Below are 22043 nucleotides of genomic sequence, written 5' to 3'. Positions count from 1 at the left end.
TTAAAATACCCTACTTTAAATGTATCACTTCCTTTAGGAATATTACACAATATAATCAGTATTGGATCAGTATCATCTTGAATTTTTCTCAGGATTGGATTTGAAAGGTAACTGGTTGTTTCAAGCATCACTAGCTTGTAGATAGCAATAAATACAACAGAATAAGCTGTTTTTCATTTATCTGCAAGCTATGAATTCATTTAAGAGGAATAAACACACGTTGCAACTGGATACAATTTAATGGCAATAATAATTTCCAAAAAAGAGAATACACTTTCAGAACCTTTTTGTTTTATGTTCATTCGTATATTTTAGAGTACCACAGGATCTCAAATCTATACTGTAAATCAATCTAGAGTCTATTGTGCCATGGCACCAGGCTCACTGTTGTAACTTGTACAATTCTACCTATACAACTCCCCCTTGAGAGTTTGAAAAAGCAAAATCTGCTTTTCTCAAGTGCGTTCATTCTTGATATTGCTGATAAGAGATCAGAACAGATTCAGCAGCAAAAAGAGGAAGAGAACAACTGAGAGAGGGGGTGGAGAGGGCTCTTTCATCTAAAATAGAAAACCATGAGGAGGGAGAAAGAAAAGAGCTGGGATTTCACTGCAAGGAGGTTCAGAGTCGGATTCTGTCACAGATGCTCCCTGGGGAAGTTTGACATGCAACTGAAAGAACACTTTTAGCATTTACGTGTGTGGATCTACACTCACAAAATTTTCAAGATGTGCAAAGTAAGTTTGAAGCATTAAATGCATCCAATGATACAGTAGTAGTGAACTTCAGATTCAAAATATTTATTTGATTCAGGTCCTGTCAGAATTCAGTTCATTTTGCAGTCATTCAACACTAACAGAATCCCCAAAGAATACATTCAGAATGCTTATGTGCTAACCATAAAATGAGGCTCATGTTGCTTGTAATACTTCCAGAACTTATGGAATGCTCACTAAACTTAAACTCACCTCCAAAGTCAACAGTCAGACCATTTATTTCTACTGCAGAGTGACAAAAAATAATTTTGACATTAAAAAAAAATAAGAATGAAGATAGCACAACCTACAGTGTTTACTTGTATAACGTTTCATAGAGAAAAGCACATCCAGGTTTCATCACCAAATTGAAAAGGAAATTTGACCCAAAATACAGACAAGCTTAAAAATATGAGAATTGGTATGAAGTGATTTGACGCAAGAATAACTTAAGTGATGGGACACCTAGATCAGAAAAAGTACGAATCCTATACGTTTTACAGTGAAACTCAGTAGAAAAGTAATGTGATGGCTTGGGACTACATTTCTTCCTCTGGGATGGACTCGTTAATCTTCAGTAATGCAACAGATAATGTCAGCTACAAAATTAATTAGTCTGACACTGTAACGAATGGTGCGACAAATCTTATTGGGAGATCCTTCATCACACAGTAAGATAATGACCCAAAAAACATTGGCAAAAAAACTGACAAAAAAAGAGTTTATCAGCGGAAATAAATTGAAGATTTTAGACTGACCAATTACATCTCCACTCTTAGACCCTGTAAATTGTAAAACATGTACTGTACTTTAACAACTACGGAGGAGATCGTAGTGACAAACCCTAGCAAACAAATCAACTAAAATTGGTATGTTCTGTCTCAAATAACTTTTAATTGGTGTATGACATTCAAATCCCTGGAAAAGTTAGTGTTGTTCTCATGTCTCATATTCATCTTTTGATATCAAACCCATATATGATCAGGCGGCAAAAATAAAGAGACTGTTCCAATACTTTTGGAGGAGTGTCGTAAAGCCTCTGAAAATTATCAGTGTTTCTGTTTCTCTACAATCATATCAATCACAACAATTGCATCAATTGTTTTCTTTAAAAAAAAGAAAAGAAAAATCTATTGTAAGACGCACAATGGGCCAGAAATGTACTGCAGGCCTTATATGGTCACCTGTGCTCGACAATCTTTCCACTCTACAGAAACAGAAATTGTTCCAACACAATCCTTCCAAGATTGCCCTAACAGTCAATCAATGTTTCTGCAATTAGAGTGGATCTCATTATAAACCATTATTCTGAGCTCTCGTCAAGCCATTCATTCATCAATATAAAATTAAACAGGCGCCACTTAGCATAGATTTGTATCATGAGTTCATTTACACGGGAATCAATTCATTTGCATCCACACCGCAATCAGCTCTCAAGGTTGCATGTGGGAGTCTCTGAAAAGTATTTGAGAGAATATTAAAAGCCTCGCAGGAACACACAAACAGTAAACTTCCACTGACTTTCTGCTGAGAATCAATCAATCGCAAAGTAAATGAAATAAACAGTGCAAATCGAACACTATGGGCTCTACATTAGTAGAGCGCAGCGGCACCCGTGTGTAACAACTGCCGAATCCTGATTTCCGTGCTGACACAAGCGTTGATGCACTTTTTGGGGAACAGAGTTCATCACTCTATGCCATGCTGGGCATTTCAGCCTTTCCTTTGACAACCCCCCCCGCGTACCTGACATTTTGGTTTGCTGAAAGCAGACTAACCTTTACGAAAGCTGTAACCATATCTAAATTTTAGCTCACGTAGTATAACTGGTGGATTTTATCAGGGCACACACTGACAGATTCGGAGCTCTGCCAACATGTGGTGGATGCTATCGTATTTCATTTATAAATATGATAACTGTCAAACTCGGGAGGCAGCCGGGAGGATGTGGTTAGTGATGGAAAGATCATCTGGGCTCACTGGTGGAGTGGTCATCTCCTAATCCAGAGTTCGCAGGTTCAATCTCTGGCTAGTGTGACCATGTTGACGTTTTCTTGAGCAAGATACAGAAACCAGTTGCTCCTGATGCTGCGTCATCAGTAGGTGAATATGAATTCAATGTGAAGCACTTTGAGGTCCTAAGGTGCAAGTGAAAAACTATTTACCAAGACCACTAATTGTATCTTGAAGAACAAACAATGGTGTGATAAAATAGTTTACGTTATGTCGTTCTTGTTACATCACAACAGACTGATTTGGTAAAGGAAAAGCAACATCAGTTCCTTTCTCCCAGTGTGAAGAACAAGAAGATCGAAGCCCTGATTAGAACGTGAATGCGCTAAACATTAGATGCTACCCATGAAAGATGTATCTCGGTAGTTGGATACTAAAAGTTGAATTTCTGGAGTGCCTGCAAGCCCATCAAGTGTGAAATTACACAATCAAGTAAATCATCTGTTTCCACGGAGGGTATTTGTTGTAATGCCTCACACCAGTTTGCAAGAAGCTTGGTGATAAAATGCTTCCTCCACAATTTATGATGCGATTCAATCTCTTCAATTGTGGGGGTGAATATGGTTTCATTAGCCAGTTTTCTGGCAATCAGAGATTAGCATTAAAGAATAGAATATAACAGTGGTCCCAAAATGATTTTTTTTCCTGGATACCCCTGAATGGTTTTGTCATAACATGACCCCTATGAGTGGTGATAATTCTCCAAAAAGTAGAAGGTAACACAACTGATTATTAAAGCATGGGCTACTTTCTAACTCAAATTAAATATAAAAATAAATAATTCTGCCTTGAAAAGAAACAAGTAACCTAAATAAAAACATAACAAAAACAACTAATGCTTAAATTTCAATACATCCACCTCAACCCGTCATTTGAACTTGAAATATCAGGGACAAAACACTTCACCAGAATAATAATCAGACCTTATCTTGAAGTTCTACTCTCTTTTTGTCAGTCATCTTAGCTTCAATGACATACTTGATCTGACAGATACGTCTGTTGTGATTTTGGCTCCGGTGAGCAACAGGTTATTGTCTCCAACGCTGACACCTTGTAAGACACATACCATTTTATTGTATTAACTTGTCATATTGAAAATATATTTTTTATATGAAGATCTACATAACCCTAACAATGTGTTTGCATACTTCTGGTTGAAAAAAAACATTGAAATAGAATAGAACACTTTGACTTATAGTGCATTTGTCGCTGGAGGAAGGCTGTTTGTGTTTGACGATGTGTCACAAAAATGCTTTTATTGTTTTGTCACTTGTTTTCAAAAACCCGAGGCTCTGCTAACACAACTAAAAGCAAGCAGCCTGCCGAGCAATCAGAAGAGAAGACGGCCAAATGGTTATTGGTTGTCAGTCCAACAAAAGGGCTTGCCATTGGCTCAGCAATATATGAGCTGGGCTGGCTCACTGCATGAAATGGATCAATTACAACATGACAAGAAATGATACTAAAAGTGAAAGACTGCTGTAGAAATATGTCTGCAATTCTTGATCCATAAGGTATAGTGACAAAAGCATGCCACTGACATGCTAATAGGACATCAGGGAACTGTTTTGTTCTGTTGTGATAAAAAAAAAAGGTACTTTCTATAAGAAATATTACATTATATACAGTATAAACTTCAATATTGAAAAAACTACCGTATTTCCCGGACTATAAGGCGCACCGGACTATAAGGCGCACCTTCAATGAATGGCCCATTTTAAAACGTTGTCCATATATAAAGTGTACCGGACTATAAGGCGCTCCATTAATGCAATCACAATCTAATAACTTGAAATAGTGAAATAATAACAATATATCAATAATGTTAATATCAAGGGCGGCTCGGTGGCGCACTGGGTGGCACGTCCGCCTCACAGTTAGGAGGGTGCGGGTTCGATTCCACCTCCGGCCCTCCCTGTGTGGAGTTTGCATGTTCTCCCCGGGCCCGCGTGGGTTTTCTCCGGGCACTCCGGTTTCCTCCCACATCCCAAAAACATGCTTGGTAGGCCGATTGAAGACTCCAAATTGTCCCTAGGTGTGAGTGCGAGTGCAAATGGTTGTTTGTCTCTGTGTGCCCTGCGATTGGCTGGCAACCGGTTCAGGGTGTCCCCCGCCTGCTGCCCGATGACGGCTGGGATAGGCTCCAGCACTCCCGCGACCCCCGTGGGGACTAAGCGGTTCAGAAAATGGATGGATGGATGTTAATATCACACAACATATTTGGCCCGCGGGCCGGAATTTGGCGCACTGGACTATAAGGCTTTTGAGAAAATTTGAGGTTTTTAGGTGCGCTTTATAGTCCGGAAAATACGCTACTTCTTAATGTTCTCATTCTGAATAAAGAACGAATCAATCGTGCTTGGGCCTTATGAAACAATTTAATCAATATGGTGCTTATTGCTGTCATTGTGAATCCAGATGCTTCCAGGCGTGCCAGCAGCTGGCTGAGCCCCAGGTTGCCTGTCCGTCAGAGTGACCACAATTCACTGCCTGTAAAACAGTGCTGATGGCAAGAACACTTGCAAACATCCATCATGCAGGTGCATAGACTGCACTTATCAGTGACGGGCTTTGCACACACGTTGAGTCATCATTTAGTGGAGGCTATCGATCACATTTCTGGGATTTACGCAAGGAATGGATCAGTGCTGATGAGTCACTTCACATAAAGGGCACTGGTGTGCTAGCTAGTTATTGTTCTGTTTAGTGAGACCCCCAGGCGAGCTGATCACAGTTCTTCTGGAGTACTTTCAAATTTATCAGGAAAACAAGAGGCACAAATACATTACATGTTGACAGTTCCATTAAATCCCTCATCCTCATATAAGTCACTTTGCTCCACATTCTCAGGGCCAATGACCTTAATCACCTTTTTATCAACCACCTTCCTTTTTCCCAAAGGATTTCCCATGCACTGTTTCCATGTGCATCTCTGATAAATTGGAACCTGAGAATAAAACATTCGGGTTCTTGTTCTTAGGAGTGAGTTATAAAGGTCAAGTGGAACAATGAGGCTGGGATAATATACAGTATGTCAGCAATTTGTACTTTATTTTCATGTATCCAGACTGTTTTCTGTATTCATGGACCGTTTTAGTGGCCTTGTTATTGAGGGAATATATTTGCACAACACAAATTGCAGTTGGCATTGTTGGGACTAACTAAATTCAGTTTTGCTTTGTGTCATTTAGCTCCAGCTACTCGTGTCATGGTCAGATCTGTTTTGTCTCATCTGTCTAATTCGCTCTTCGCGCTGGCTCTGACCATTGTCAAATGTCACATTTTCCTTTGCTTGTGCTGCATGTTCCACTTTGTTGGATCACATTTTTTTTGGTCAAGCCCCAGTACCTTTCTTTGCCTTTGTCGCTCATACATTTTTGTTTTTTTAACCGATACCCCACACTTGATTTGCCCTTTATGATTCCATGTACTTTGGTCTACCTGTCTTTCTCTGCCTGTCAGAGCGTACCAAGACCCAGCGGGGAGCACCCGGTGTCGGCCTGCGGGCCGTCACTCTGCATGCCATCACCATCAACCTGCTCAGTTCAACCTTCAGCTCCGCTTGGCTTCCCAGTGTCTCTTGTGATAATTTTTCTGTTCATCCCCTCCTCCACACTTCTTTTGTAGATGAAGTCTTCTGACTTGCAGGTTATTGCAAAATCCAGATTCTGATTCAGTTACATATTTTGATTTCTCCTGTTCTCCCCTGTGTGGTTTGTCTTGTCATTGTCCATGGATAGTGGTGAGACTGTCTTTTTCTTGTCGTTCTCATCGACATCCATAACAAACCCAGTTGATAAAATTTGATTTTCAATTTGATGCAATATGTCATGCTTTTTCAGATAAGCCCGAGATGCCAATCAATTCAAACGTCATTCACTGGTGTCGCACAAATGTAAGTCTCAAAACAAAACTGATGACTCGAAAGAAAAATGTCTGTCAGAAATGGGAAAATGGAATCTTCCATGTATTGTACCGAGAAGAGTCAGGAGTATTGCTTGCTGCATTTCTTTGGTGCTTAGCGAAGGCAAAATGAGCTATAGGATGAAAGGCTGGCAGCCACTGGAAGGGCTCCATCCTTTAGTGCCCTGATTGATCACGTTACAGTTAATTAAATTTTGGCAAATTGCTTCCTTTCGAGGTTAGGCCGTTAAAGTTTATACCAAAGCCACATATATCACTTTCTATATTTCTTTTATCAGTACTGCTTGTCACTTTTCTTCAGTGCAGAGCAGATGATGATAAACACTCTAACCCTTTATTCCCCTCACCAGTTCGTTTTTACCTCTTTATCCTTCTTTTGGCTTAGCGTCTTATGCTCCCTCTTGGCTTTTCATATCAATGAAGTATGACAGCTTCAATGAAGGAGAGCACAGCACTGAGTGTTTACCATATTTCTTACTCTGCCTGACTGCGCGGAACCGTCAGTATCTCAAAAGGAATCAGGCAAGGGGGAAATGGCAGGGAAGAGCTAGGGGCATAAAAATGACACTGTTGGACAAGAGCAGAAGTTGAACACGATTGTTCATCTGTCAGATAAGCTTCTATGCTGATAAACTGGCGTAATGCTGATGGGCAGGGTTACACTGAAAGTTTAACATGTATGTGTTAGTCATCACTGCCAATAATGTATGAGCAGCGCATTGTTTTGGATTGGAAATAGTACTTGGGTTGTGGATGAAGGTGAAAAACATTTATGAGCTGAGAGAGTTGGTCACCAACTCTTGTGATTTGTGACTCATGTCATGTCAGACCTGAGGGTAAGTGGAGAGCAGAATAACAAGACTCTGGATGGATTAACATAGACAATTAAAGTCTTGCTTCTTACAATAGTGGGAGAGCAGAACATCACTATGGCTCTTTATTTCATATGATGATTTCATTCAGTTTTTTATTTCTGGTCAATCAAATTTTTATTACTTATTAGCATTGTTTAGGAGTTGCTGCATTTTGTTATCGCTCAGCAGACGCTTTATTATGGACATGTCATTTGGTTCTTTTTTGTGTCCTGAAATAAAGTGTAGTTACACATAACTGCAGTAGGTGGCAGTGGTGTTTTTTCCCTTCAGATTGATGTCAACAAAGTTATTTTTTTTAGTTTATTGTTTTTAGTAAGTTGACCTCTTGTACATTTTAAGATGTGTCTTGGGTTGCTTCACAAGCCTGCCAATTTTCGTGGCAAATAGCACCGCGTTAAATCTCTCGCGGGCAAGTTTTGGGTGAGTTATCAGAGATGGCAACTTTAAAATAAAAACATTTTTGGCACTCTAGCTGTGCATGCAAAGTTTGATGAGTACCTGTGCATGTTTCGGCCTTCAAATGTGGTTCATTGTGTACGACGAAAAATGAGCAGTTGTTGCTCATGGCCCTAATCAAACATCTCTCTGAAAGTATATTCTGAATTACTTTTTTGCAGCCGTATGATTGTCTTATCGATTTCATTGATGTGTTCTGTGCATGAAAGGCATTAAGAGACCATCAAATAGTAGAAAAATAACCCATAGATGTGGGCAAGTGTAGTATGCCCACATCTATGGGTTATTTTTCTACTTTATATGTATATTAATGAATGCTACTCCTGCATATATTCAGAACTCAACACATTTGATAGGTTCCTTGAAATAGTACACTTGCCCACATCTATGAGTTCTTTCTTCTACTTTATACGTGCATTAATAAATGCCCCTCCTGCATATATTCAGACCTCTTTCAGTAAGTCTCAAGTGGGTCTGTCTGTGTTGTCACAGAACTCGGTGAGCCACTTTATTTCGGGCCCTTTGAACTCACTATTTCTCTACATCACTGAGGACGTGATCCCGCTGTGATAACATCAGTGGTAGGTGTACATAGTTTCCTCAAGAGAAATAATGCCTTTACACTGTCGTGTGTCTTTATACTCTTTGCCACAGAGAGTATAAAGGAGTCATGCTATACATATAGTAGTATTGTGTGCACGTGTGTGTGAGTATATATCAATGTGTGTCTTTGACCACAGCCGGTTGCACATTAAATGAAATGTACATACATACACAAATCTAAATGTATGAATGTAGACATAGAAATAAATAAATATTTAAATGTATAATATATAATTAAATTTAATGTACTATCACATCTAAACATATCTATATTTATGTGTGTGTGTGTGTGTGCTTTTGTGATAATTAAAGGGACTAAAATTGCATATGTGCAACAGCATTTTAACTATACTCAAACTCCGAATCAAATCAGTATGGACAGACTTGTTGTATCACTTGAAGTGAAAGACTTTACACCCACTCGTCTAAACGACAGTATTTGTACTAACTCATGTGAGGCAGCAGAACCAAATGTCAGAATGAGATTTGCTTTGTACAGCCAATAAATAAATATAGACAAGATAATGACTCTGCATGCCAGGAAGCACAGCATAGAGTAGTATCAGTACCCCTGAGGGGAACTTCTTTTTACTGCCTGGTCTTGCTCTCTGCTTCACCTTTGATGTGGCAAGCTCCAGCATAGCAATGAGATACTTTATATTTGCACAACTTAAACAGAGGAAGCTTTCGCTTAATTGTACTTAACGGTCTTGCTGTAGTATAAAAGAAGGTTTATCCCTTCAAGAATATACATAAATGAATATTTAATATCCACTATAGAAAATGCCATGCAGGGACATTTGAAGAAGTGGTTTAATACATGGAGATTTCTGAACAGTAAGAGGGGTCAGAAGTGAATGGTTGCAAGTGTGAAAAAATGGAAATGAAGAATTAAATACTAAAAGCCTTCATTGGCAAGTATGTATAGCCTGCAGCCAGGGTTCTCACCTGTCGGACCCCACTTCTGATTCTCACTCTCCATCAAATGGAGCCAAAAACATACACACGCCTTTGGCAAAGCAGCGGCTAGATAATGAGACCTTACTGTAAAAGGCTGAAAGATATTTCACATTAATTCAATGGTTATCCTTCTTGTATTGCTAAAAAAAAACAGGGATAAGTTCCAAGAATAACCACTAATGCACAGGTCTATTAAACATCCACTATTTGCACGGGATAGGAACCGAGTCATGCTGTGAATAGCACATTTCTGTAAATAACCAATGCTCCCCTGGAAGGCATGTATTATTTATCCGAATGGAGAGTTTATACCATAAATATATCACAACTTATGACCCTCAAAACACTTTCATAGGTAAAACATCTTCAAAAATTGTTGTACCATTCAGAATATAATAAATGGCTTACAGCTAAACACTTACATAGGGTACAAATTACTGTCCATGTATGTACACATCAACAGTTCTGTTGATGAGGTTGCTGGTGATGGCAATTATCATAATGACTATAATGATGATAAATTACTGTGGCGGTGCAGGCTGGTGTAAGACAATGAACATTTGAATGCACAGCAGAACGCAGGAATTACTATACATTATTGCTGACTTTGAGCGAGATATCAGTTCAGTGCTACAAGAGCTTTGATACTTAGTGTTGCCAGACGGCTGGATCAAAAAATGATTGTTGTTGTGGCTTGGTTCGGTTAGTTCTGCTGAGCTAATGTTACGAATCCTGTTGTTTTGCTGCTGTGTTTACTCAGTACGCCAACAAGGACATGGGTGCCTGTCTTATCTAGCCACTCCTGGTTATCCTAGTGTTGGATGTCAATCGCAAAACATTTTGGCTTAGTGGAGGTTTGGTTGCGATCATTGGCTGTGCAGACATAAACATTAAATGTTGCAATTAAAGACCTTATATTAAAAGTCTTACATAATGTTGACAGGATTTTGTAAGGAAAACAAAATAATAATTAAAAAAAAAAGACTTTTGAGACATGATTAAGTGAATAGCTTAATTTGCGATTACTGAACTGAGACTATGCGACAGTTCACTGTAGAAACACTGAATGTTGATAAAAAGCTTCATTCTTTTGCAGTTCTGGCACCAACACACACTTCTCAATCATGCGTGTCAATCGTGCATGTGCAGATCTCCGCTTACTTCTCCCGAGTTGCTCCTCAATTTTATGCTCCGATGGATGACAATAATTTAACCTTCCTGATATGCAGTTGTATTTAATTGGACTGTCACAAGTTCCCGGGCAAAATGACGGGGGCTATGGGAGCAGATTGGATTCAGGTGACCGATCTTGTACAGTCATGTTTCGAGTGCCTTACAACGAGATTTTGCAACATGACACCGACAAGCCTGTCTACATCAACAACATTCAAATAGAAGGCAACTCTATTTCAAGTCATTTTAATTGTATACCTTTATATTTATTTGTAATGCTACATTATAACTCACAATTAAATGTCTATTTTTTAGAGCACCACTCTTGACTGCGGGATTGGAACTGTTTACCCTTAAACTAACACTTCTAGCAAAGAAAGGAATAAATAAGCCATTCCCCAAAATCTATTGTCTTTAATAAAACGGCTCACTTTTTACTTTCTTCAGCCTGTAAAATCAGTTTAGGACTGTGTTTGAATTTTATATCATTCTCTTATCAGAACAGCCATGCATCCAGTCTTTGTAATTGTTTTGTGCAATCAGAAGTCAAATCAAACACACTTATTATTTCAAAAATACTTTACTACTAGTTTTGCTACTAATACAAATAATAATGATAAATCTTAATTCAATTATTATATCTACTTTGTGCCTTTAAGATGTGCCCTTGGAGCACGCAAAAGCTTTACTCAGCTGATAAGCACCCACATCTTCACCAAACGAGTACCAGAAGAATAATAGCCATTTTCTATATCAGTTTCTATTTTTTAATAAAGCAGTGCCTTTCTTTAAAACCTCCCCTTTCTCTGTGGAATGAACAGATACTGGGCCTAAACCTGACATTATTTTTTCTTGCTCTTGAAGCAAAATAAATATTGCCTTCCTCTGTTGATTTTGTTAGCCATCAAAAGACAAAAAAATTGAAAGCCCTGAAAAATCCCATTACAAAGTCTATGTGCTTCATTTGTGTGGCTCATTGAGAAAGTTGATTGCATTTTAGTAGTTCATTAATAACTGAGTATGTGAACAATGGCAAAGAGAACGATTTGTCATCTTGAACTCAAACTACTGCGGCCATTTGCATCCCAAAAGCAAAACACTCATTAAGATTTGTATGTTTTCAACACTAATGTTGGTGTAGTTCATCGTAAATGCATTAGTGCTCCCACTGGTGCAACTAATAGTTGTGGTTGTTCGCACCAGCGCGTGACTTGGTCACGTTTGCGTGTTTTTGGGATGTGGGAGGAAACTAGAGTGGGTTTTCTTCGAGCACTCCGGTTTCCTTCCACATCGGGTCGTGGGCATGCTGGAGCCTATTGGCTCATCGGGCAGTAGGCGGGGGACACCCTGAACAGGTTGCCAGCCAATCGCAGGGCACACAGAGATGAACAACCATCCTCACTCGCACTCACACCTATGGGCGTGCTCAATCGGCCTACTAAGCATGTTTTGGGGACGTGGGAGGAAACCGGAGTGCCCGGAAAACGGGGAGAACATGCAAACTTTACGTAGGGAGGGCCGGAGGTGGAATCGAACCCTTATATAGTACTTGCATGTTTCTAGATTGGGGGATATACAAAGGTCTTCTGTCAGGACCTAAGTCGTTGTTGGTCACCCAGCTGACCTCCCATACTGTTTTAGCATTTACTTCCTTTCAATCTGAAGGGTCATTTCTATAGCGAGTCTCCTCAGACCATTGGCAACTGACTACTAGACCACTAACACACACACACACACACACACAGACACGCACACACACACACACACACACACACACACACACACACACGCACACGCACACGCACACGCACACACACACACACAGAGCCAAACTGTGGCCGTTCTTTTACTTTCTGGACCTGGTTTTACAATCTCTGCACGCACACACTAATCATGCCCAGCTTGAAAGACTTGAACAGGTTCCAAACATATGCAAGGGGCACATTAGCAGCCTGGAAGGGACTAACACCTTCCCACAAGAGCTGGCACCCCTTTGGACAAGCTGGAAGTGTCACAAAGTGGGGATACTCTAATCCAGTCACAGTCATCTATTCTTTCTTGCAGTTCTCACCACCCACCGGAGGTAATTTGGGACAAAAAAATAACCATGAAATGTGTTCTTAAGGACTTATCGGATTTAATGATTGCCCCAATCAGAGGGGTAAGATAATTTAAATCACAAACAGTGATGCATCCCTGCTAAGCACTGAACCAATGTGTGTAACATCAATTTATGATTCATATATTGTGGAGATGGCTTTGGAATGGCTGCTTTAAGTTTGGTAACGCTAAAATTAAAAGTTGAGTATACTTGAACAATAAGGTTTCATCATTGCTTTCTTACCTGCATATGGGATGGGAGCATCCTTGTCCAGAGCCACCAAAGGAGGATCAAGTAGAACAACATCAGTGTTTTCAGTGATTACCCCATGGTATGACGTCTCAATCCATGGCTTGTGTTTATTCACTGCGGGAGACAAAATATGAAATGTGAGGGATAGACTGCTGCAGCAACAGAAATGGCAAGACTTTGTAGGCTGGGAGACGTGTACATGATCTGTACTCAACAACACAAAAGTATGACTCAGCAAATATTCAGGAATGTTTTTTTTGTTCTTCCACACTCACTTATTGTACTAATCTCCATTGCAATTACTTTCTCTTGCATGTTCTTTCCTCCTGTCAAACACCCCCCTGTGTGTTTCAATGCAATGGGTCCTACTTGATCAATCAGCACTGCGCTCCCGATAGAGCTGTATCGACACCCATGTCGAAACAAAGGTCCTGTGTTTAGGGTATAATTAAGAGCTCTAATTGATTAAAACTACCCTGGATTGAGTGGCAATGTGCTGAACCACGTACACGTGTTTCATTGACAGACAACCTGGATAGATTGATTAAATAAAATGAAACAACCTGTTGTATTGAAAATAGAACATAACTAAGTTCTGAAAGTTCAGTAAATCTTGCAACAACATATTTTAATGTAAAAATGTTTTAAGGACAGTTCAGCGGGGACCCAATTGTATATTTGTGGGCACCTTGTTTGGAGTTTTAGTTGCCAGGTGTTCCGGTATATTTGTCCATATAGTTTATTACCAGATGTTGAATAATTGAATTTTGCATAGACCTTTTTTGCAAGACACCAGAAAACTAAAATTACTGCAACCAATGTTTTAAGTTTCCACCTGAAAAGTATTGCTAATTTCACAACCCTGATAGAGTCACGACAAGCACTGGTGGATGGAAACGTTATACAATGTTATTATGGGATGAATATGCATGAGTTTGTTCCAAAATGGTGAAATTATAATTTTTGGTTTAATTATAAAAGCCAAGACTTTAGGGATCAATTAACCTGGTGCGTCTGTGAATTAGATTTTAGGGAAATTGTTATGCATCACTGCTGCCAAAACTGCCAGTAAGACAAAACAGTTTAAAGTGGCAGCCTTAGGGAGTACGCTATTTATAAATAACTCCAAAGAGATGTGAATGTGATTACAGCATGTGATACCTAATGTTGAGTCTGGGTGTTTTAGGGATTTTGTGTTCAGTCATACAACAGCTTTGAAGCCCTTCGGACCTTTTAATTATTCTGACATGACAATTAGTGCTAGGACCAATTATTTTAAGACTGCTTAAGACTGGCCTGAATGTTTTGTCAACAATATTTCTGCTGTTGTCAATGCACTTCCAGTTACTCAGCAGTCAGCACTTACGATATCGACATTATTTACCCGGTGCGACCAACAATACAGCTGTGACAGGTTAATGATGGCTCAAGCTCAGGTCTGAGTTGACTTAAGTGTGTCAATATTTCCCCCCATCATGATTTGCTCTTAGCCAATATTATCTGAAGTGTCTCAATTGGTTACCGTACGCATTCCATCACAGACAAGAAATACAAAATCTTAGGTATGTGAGCAGAATGGGATCAGTGGGTTGACACCATGGGACTTCCCCCTGGAGTACACCGATATGGTCTACTTTTGTTGCAAATAATTCAGTCCACCACAGGTTGTGAAAGATGAGAAAAGGGTTTACAAATGAAAATGCCAACCCATCAACTTCAGGATTCCCAAGGGAAGCATTTCGGCCCCTTGCCTTGCCAGAATCTCGAACTGCATAGTGACACTTAGGATGGGTTCATAGATTGCTGTCTCAGTTGGATGCTAAACAGAGCAACAATGTGTCAAAGACTGATCTGAAATGAACTTGTACTCATTATTCACTGACACGTTTACACTGACCCCTATCATTATTGTATTTAAAGAGAGCATTGTTGTTTGCTCAATGAATCACTAAGCATCAGTGTAGCCCAAATGTTTAAAAAGGTTCTTGCAGCAGTAAATATCTAGCGACAGTGGCTAACCAGCAATCCTTGGATGAATTTGTGCACAGTAAACAACCGAACATCTTGCTCTTCAATTAAAACAAAAGGAAGGGAACAATGAAAGAGTGAAAATGAAGCATCGTTAATCTTGACTAAAGATTCAGTGATATGCGACAAAGACATCCAGCAGGAAAGTTGAAAAATAAATAACATAAAGTTGTCCTCATTGCTAAATATCAAACATTTCTGTGAAAGACTCCCTTCAATGTTTGTCTTTTTGACAATTTGATTGAACTGGGCTATACTCATGTACACTGCAGCCTTGAGGCTCCAGAAGCTGCTAATAGGATACGCTTATAGATTTGCTCAAGCAAAACACACCTCAATTGTACTCCAAGTGACCCCAATTATTAGAAGCAAACATTCATTGACGCCTAAAACCAACCAGTAAATGGCATTTGCTCACATCTTGTTTAGGATGGCAAGAGGGCGGCTTTTCAGAGGCCTTTGATGAAAATGCTTTAGGATTCACCGGGATGACACAGACCATTCTGATTTTTATCTGGAGATAACTGAAGAACGCTTTCCAAACAACATTTTGTCGTGTCTACAATATCATGACCTTCCACAGAGAGAAAATGCAAAAGGTTAAACCATTACTCTGTTTTTTTCACCCTCTTTTTTTCACAACTACATGCACAGACAAACCAACATCTTCTACGTGGCTTACGTCAGACTCATCGTCAGTTGCCGTTCCAATTACTCCACAGGCCTAGAGCGCCCTCATGCTGTTTAGTGTGAAAATAACATGTGAAATGAGATACAGTGTTAATAATTTCACATATAAGTCGCTCCTGAGTATAAATCGCACCCCCGGCCAAACTATGAAAAGAATTGCGATTTATAGTCCGGAACTGTATGCATAATCTTCTGCACCTTCTATAAGTGTGTTTTCTCACATTTGAGTTGAGTTAAAGGCCACTGAACCATTTTTGTTGCTCAATTAAATTCACCCACAGGGGTTGTGCCAAACAGTTATTAACCAGTACATGCTCATATAATCAGGTTGTGTGACAGATGAAAGGTAAATGTTGGAACTTAGATGCCCTCCACTGCCAGTCAGCAGGACTATCTCCCTTTGCTATTTCCTTACCAATTAAGTTGTGAGCTGTGGAATTGACTGGAGGCTCTATGCAAGGCAGAGGTGCTATGACAGCTGATTAAACTCTGACCCAGCCCACAATGTGTCACCATAACTGCGCCGCTGGGTACCATCTCCTTACTGGCGTCTGCTGCAATCTGAACATGCGTTGGAGGGAGGTTGTCATTGCAGCAAGAGAAACAGTTCTAATTAAAATAGAAAAATAATCTAGGAAATTAAACCTAGATTGATAAAGTCAACAAAGGGGCTTTGAAGATTCCATCAGCAAAATGAAAAGTAAACACAGCAGAGACAGTAAGCCAGCGCATCAACGAACATGTAATTACAGTGACAAGGAGCTGGTGCCTCAAAGATGTCCATCAATGGAACACAGCAAATTATGGACTTTCAGGCTTTTGTAACATCACAGGATGTGACTCGCCCCTCATTTCAACGACCCATGGCTTCTTTGAACCTTGCAGACTTTTACAAACACTAATCATCTCTGTGTTCTGGCTTGCTTCCGTGTGTAAGCTGTGATGATCCAGGAAATAGCTATGTCCAAAAACCTCAAAGCGGATTCTATAGGACAGTAGATGAAGTCTTCAATTTCCTATAATTTATTTTGGTTTGATTGATTGATTAATTGATTGAAGTTGTGGGTTCCTTTGTATCGTGCAAACAGATGGTTGACCCTCTGAGTCAGTGAGTTTGTTTATTTTCCCCCTTTTTTTCCCCCATAAATACTTCTAGGTTGATTGATTGATTGGTTGATTGATTGATTGATTAAATATACAAAATATACTGGTAAATATGAAAAAGTAACAATAAATTACTACCTTCGGCACAGTTTACACGGCATGTCCAAAATGAGGAGTAAGTAAAATTTAAAATCTAGACCGACTCATCAGTCTCTAAATGTTTGTTAACTTATAATACTATAACAGATTATTCATGTGTCCTGTACAATATACTCTGTGTGTATCAATTCATACGAATAATGGTAACATAGTATATGCAGTACATGTATTAATACTGTAGGCCCCAATTCTGTTAGATATAAACCCCTGTATACTGACATATACGGGATATACACACAAATACAATTTTTATGCGAGCTCGTTTATTCAAGGGACTTTTATATGCATTATATGACTGGAAGCTAACTAAAGTGTCACCAACCTGCACATGAAGTGTGTTGAATGAATGTCACATTCTGGAATGCATCATCAATATGCAAGCCTCCAGTATATTTTGCCCCATATGACTTTGATCCAATAGTGAGGTCATGAGGTTATTGATGTGGGAGAGTACAGGCACAGACAAACCAACGGCATGCTTTCATGAGCAGTTTCAGCTTGAACATGTTGACCTCACACACCACAAATTATGTACGTAGAGACCTGCTTGCTGCTTTTTCTCTATCCCACTATGTTGTATCACCCTTATGTTTTTGTGGCCTCAGAGCTGCCTTAACATTTTTCAACCCATGCGACGGGAGTATGTGTTATCCTTGTCAGTGCTAGGCCACATTTTCATGTTTTATTTTTTAATAATTTATGGTTAAGAACACTGCTGGAAAACAACAATCTTTTCCTATCATAAAGGCCCTTGAGTGAGGTCTGTGCTCTATTGAGTGATTATATTTTATTAGAACGTTTGCTTGCTACTGACACTTCTAAATAATGCATATTTTTGCCTTCACTTTCTCAAGCAATGCCTGCGCTCAAGGTCTCAGCTATTTTACCCAAGGTCCAAGTAATTTTGCCCCTTCTCAGATTAATGATTACAATATGTGCAAGTGTCTTTGTGAATTCACAGAGAAACACTGATGATAGACTGTTAAATGTAATGTGGTTGTACTGATCTCAAAAATAAGTTATTTTGTTCTGAACCAATGTGCTACTAGCTGTTACATGATAGTGTAATTCAACTTTGTGTACCATTATGCCTTCTTCAAATGCAGTTTGGACTTAAGCAGTCCAGAATTGGAACGACTTGGTTCAGAGATTGTGCCTGTTCATGAACAAATTGGTTTACAAACAGGATTTTCAGACAAATACTCTTTCGGTTCACGAACTATGTTGCGGTTCATAAACTGGCACATACATGCAGGTATTTAACTTTTTTGCTCTAAATTAGCCCTCATTATGGGTCTAAAGTAAGTAAAAAGTAATTGTGCTATTAGGGAAGCCGAAAGTGCTTCAGTTCTGGCTGTGGTGCGAGCAGGCTACCTGTGGGGGGCCTCTGGCTTGGCGGGAGGCACCTGGTTTAATGTCGGCCGAGGGGCACACTGGGCGTTTGTGTTGGTTGTTCATTTTAATGTGAAAAATATAATTAATAGTATAAGACTTCACAGAACTGTATATATTATCATATAAATATATTTTGTATACAGATAACATTAAAGGATTTTAAACAACAATTAATTCCATTCTCAATGGAAAGTAACTCGTTTTAAGGTAACATGAAAAAAAATACACATATATATTTTTTAGAGGTGTCTCTCTACTAAAATTGAACAAGCAATACACAACACAGAGCAGTCAGTCCTACTTTCTATAAACTCAATGGCCATTCATCTATTCCAGCATTCTAGACTGCTTGGACCTCAGAGGTGTGGTGACAGATGCCCGATTGTTCAGCCTATCAATGTAGTAGATTTCCATGCTGTTACAAACACCTTCAATAGATCCACTTCTTGTTCAAACCTGTCTTTGTCTCCCTCAAAATGTTCACCAATGGTTGTTTCTACCTCGGAAAAAGCTCCAGAACAAGGAGAGGATTTTCATTTTTGTCATGTATCAAGCCAGGTCAGCGTAGCGGTTTTAAACAATCTTGTTACAGACCTGTGAAACCACAATGGGACCTTGCTGAGCAAATAAAACACCACAAAAAGTAGAATGATAGTTGTAGACGAGGCAGGCGTCCGGGAAACCACTCAGAGGAAGGAAGGAAGGAAGGGAATCTGAGCCCACATATCAAAAGATATATATATATATATATTTTTTTTTTGTACTTCAGTGAACTATGGCATTTTTGTTTTGGCATTTCTTTCACTCCAACCCTGCAGCATTGTCACTGCAGCAAGATGATAGAGCCCAGACAAAGGTCAGACATTTACCATGAGCTTCTTTTCCATCCGCCTTAGAGACGGAGCTATAGTGTACCCCTTGTGACAGAAAAAAACATAAGACATATCATTCATATTTGCCTTTGAGCTGTTCCTGGCTGCGTGATGATGTTACTGCATGAGACTCTACTTTCAGATGCGGACTTTCAAACCTCGGAAGATAGGGAAAAGGCTGACTGCACAATTACTCTACCGCTTTGCGGTTCTTAGCCCCCAGGAGATGTATAAGAAAAACAGAGAGAAGTAAATATTGGGTAGATGTGTGGCATGGATATAAAAATATCGCTAAAAACGCCCAAATGCACATAAGTGGATAATGTAAGGCGGAAATTCGTGTTCGATGCCATTAACGCCAGCTGCCATGACCCCTCTTTGTCAAAATTACAGTCACAAATATTCCCTGTCTGTGTCATTTAGATCTCTCATCATAGTCCATTATTGTATATGTGAAATTTCTAATATGGTACTTCCAGCTCTCTGCTTTTCTCACACGGCACATGTACTGCTGTATAGTGAATAATGAGATACACCAACACTACATGTACAGTTAATGACGGGTTGGGAGTAACAACTGTTCAAGATGGTGAGTCATACACATTTGAGGGTCATGACAGATTATTTAGAAAAATATGTTGCTATTTATAATATAATATATAATATATAATATAATTTTGACACTGGCAGTGCTGGACCAATCTCATTTACATAAAGACAATAATCCTTGGAAACTTGGCACCAAATTTGTCAGGTCTGCTACCGCTGCACCCTGTATTCCACCCCTTGTGCTCCTGAGTGGATGTGTGCTTTCGGATGGGCGAACACAGGCATGTTGGAGTCTACATGCAGTTACGTATGCACCTGAATCGGAGTTGCCTTCTTTTAAACCAGTCTTGGACTCCACCTTGTCTCAGCTCAAGTCATGTGTAGCCGTATAGAACAGTACTGTTAGTAACCTGACTTTTTGTCCTTTTGGATTGCCATTTCAGAACATCAGCCTTCTGCTAACCCTTTCACCCGGAGCCTTTCTCTCCTGCCACAGCCATATCCACCACAATCAAAAAAGGTCTTTGCGTCATAATCTGCTGCAAACTCTTGGGATGTTCTTCACCCAATACGGCTCTTGCAAAAAAAAGCACCAAAGACCTTCCTGTGCAGCCAACAGCCCCGTATGACAGAGATGTGGGGGGCCTGCTGTGTTATTTTATTTCAATAGCCGTACATTTCTGGACACCAGCTCCACTCTTATTCAACATTGGCTGCCTGTGCAGTTTTACATTGTCTTGGGCCATGGCCGAGTGGGACAGACGGTCTAATGCAGTGTTTCCCAACCTTTTTTCATTCACGGCACACCTTTTCATTGGAAATAATCTCGAGGCCCCACACCAACAAAAAGTGTTACACCAGCTTCTATATTAAAATCAGTTATATTACAACGAAAGACGTAAAGTCCTATTCCTATATATGCATGGAGAGTCGAATAATTGAATAAAAATAAATGCTAAATATTCTTTAAATTGTATTTTTTTTAAATAAAAGTGACAGTTTTTTAAAAAGGTTATAGACACTGTAAGGAATAAACTATTGAACGTGATTGTGATTAAAATCCAAAAGAATCAACATGACTGTTTACTGGTTAATATTGTGTAAACGATAATGACTTAACGATGGGGGGATTGTCTCATCCTCTGCCTCTGACACAAGTCAATATCAGCTTAAAACAAGCCTAAAACTAAATCACTACTTCGCTTGTGGGGGAAATAGCGGGTATTTTAGTATAACCATCAAGTTCAGAGCTGTAAAATAAGTGCAATGTTCATCCAATTACAGATGCCCTTTAACCCAGTTCTGGTCCGCCCACACATATTCCCAGGCATCTGTGGCAACGTATTGCTCCGTACTTCGTTACCGGCCTTCCCCCATAGAAAGGTGACACTGTCATCCTCATTGTGGTAGAAAGATTTACAAAGCCTGTCCACTTTGCGTGTACGTGCATGTATTTGCGTGCTTGCATGCGTGTGTGTGATTTCACAGAGGTGTTTATGACTCAACTAGCAGCTGCACCTTCCACTGATTGGCAGCCACCTTCTCTTAAGCCGGTCTCGGACTTCTCCACCTTTCCAGATCAATTATGCTCTTTTGGGATTTTTTGTTGTGTCAAGCCCATCTTGCGCATCCTAGTTAGTGTTCTGGCTGATTGTTCTTATCTCTCTATTTTCTGTTTCCAGTCTGTCTCTTTGTGGTTTCAGAATCTGTTCCCTTTCTGTCTCGATCCTGCACCCAGAGTCCTTCGAACCTCCTCACCCCTGAAGCATTTGACTCAAATCACAGCTTTATCCACAAGAACCAAATACCTTTGCATCCTAACATCCTTTGCAGTCTCATATCTGGTTTTCTTCCTGATCAGAATTCTAATAAAAGTTCAAGTCGAGTTCAAGTTCAACTTTTGTTTGTTTCCATGAAGATGTGTTCAGGAAGTAAAACCACTGCATGAAATTGAATCGATTCATCCCAGACACCTGCTCGCGGTGCATTGTGTTGGCCCACTATGAAGACACCTTTAATGCATTCTAAAAACCATTGCCATTTCAAAGCAGTGAGAGAACAGCAAAATGCAGGCGCATTATACCTATGACCTTTCTGTCTTGCTAAGCTTTAAAGTAGGCCTATGCATTTTGAG

At 39.6% G+C, this 22043-nt stretch overlaps 1 protein-coding gene and 1 long non-coding RNA gene across 2 annotated transcripts in view; one reads left to right on the top strand and one right to left on the bottom strand.

The window, feature by feature from the left end:
* LOC119133092 (calsyntenin-2-like) overlaps nucleotides 1-22043 on the bottom strand; it is a 138304-nt gene that overhangs the window by 62488 nt on the left and 53773 nt on the right. Inside the window, exon 2 of the mRNA XM_037268765.1 lies at nucleotides 13104-13226. Within this exon, the coding sequence (XP_037124660.1) occupies nucleotides 13104-13226 (123 nt within the window). The remainder of the gene's footprint in view (nucleotides 1-13103; nucleotides 13227-22043) is intronic.
* The window catches only part of LOC119133094, an 84518-nt gene that overhangs the window by 38319 nt on the left and 24156 nt on the right, over nucleotides 1-22043 (top strand). The window lies entirely within an intron of this gene.

The sequence above is a fragment of the Syngnathus acus genome, chromosome 13 (genome assembly GCF_901709675.1).
Source record: "Syngnathus acus chromosome 13, fSynAcu1.2, whole genome shotgun sequence".
In the NCBI taxonomy this organism is placed as follows: Eukaryota; Metazoa; Chordata; class Actinopteri; order Syngnathiformes; family Syngnathidae; genus Syngnathus; species Syngnathus acus.
The sequence above is the reverse complement of the archived record's forward strand: the minus strand, read 5'-3'. Positions and strand labels throughout refer to the sequence as shown.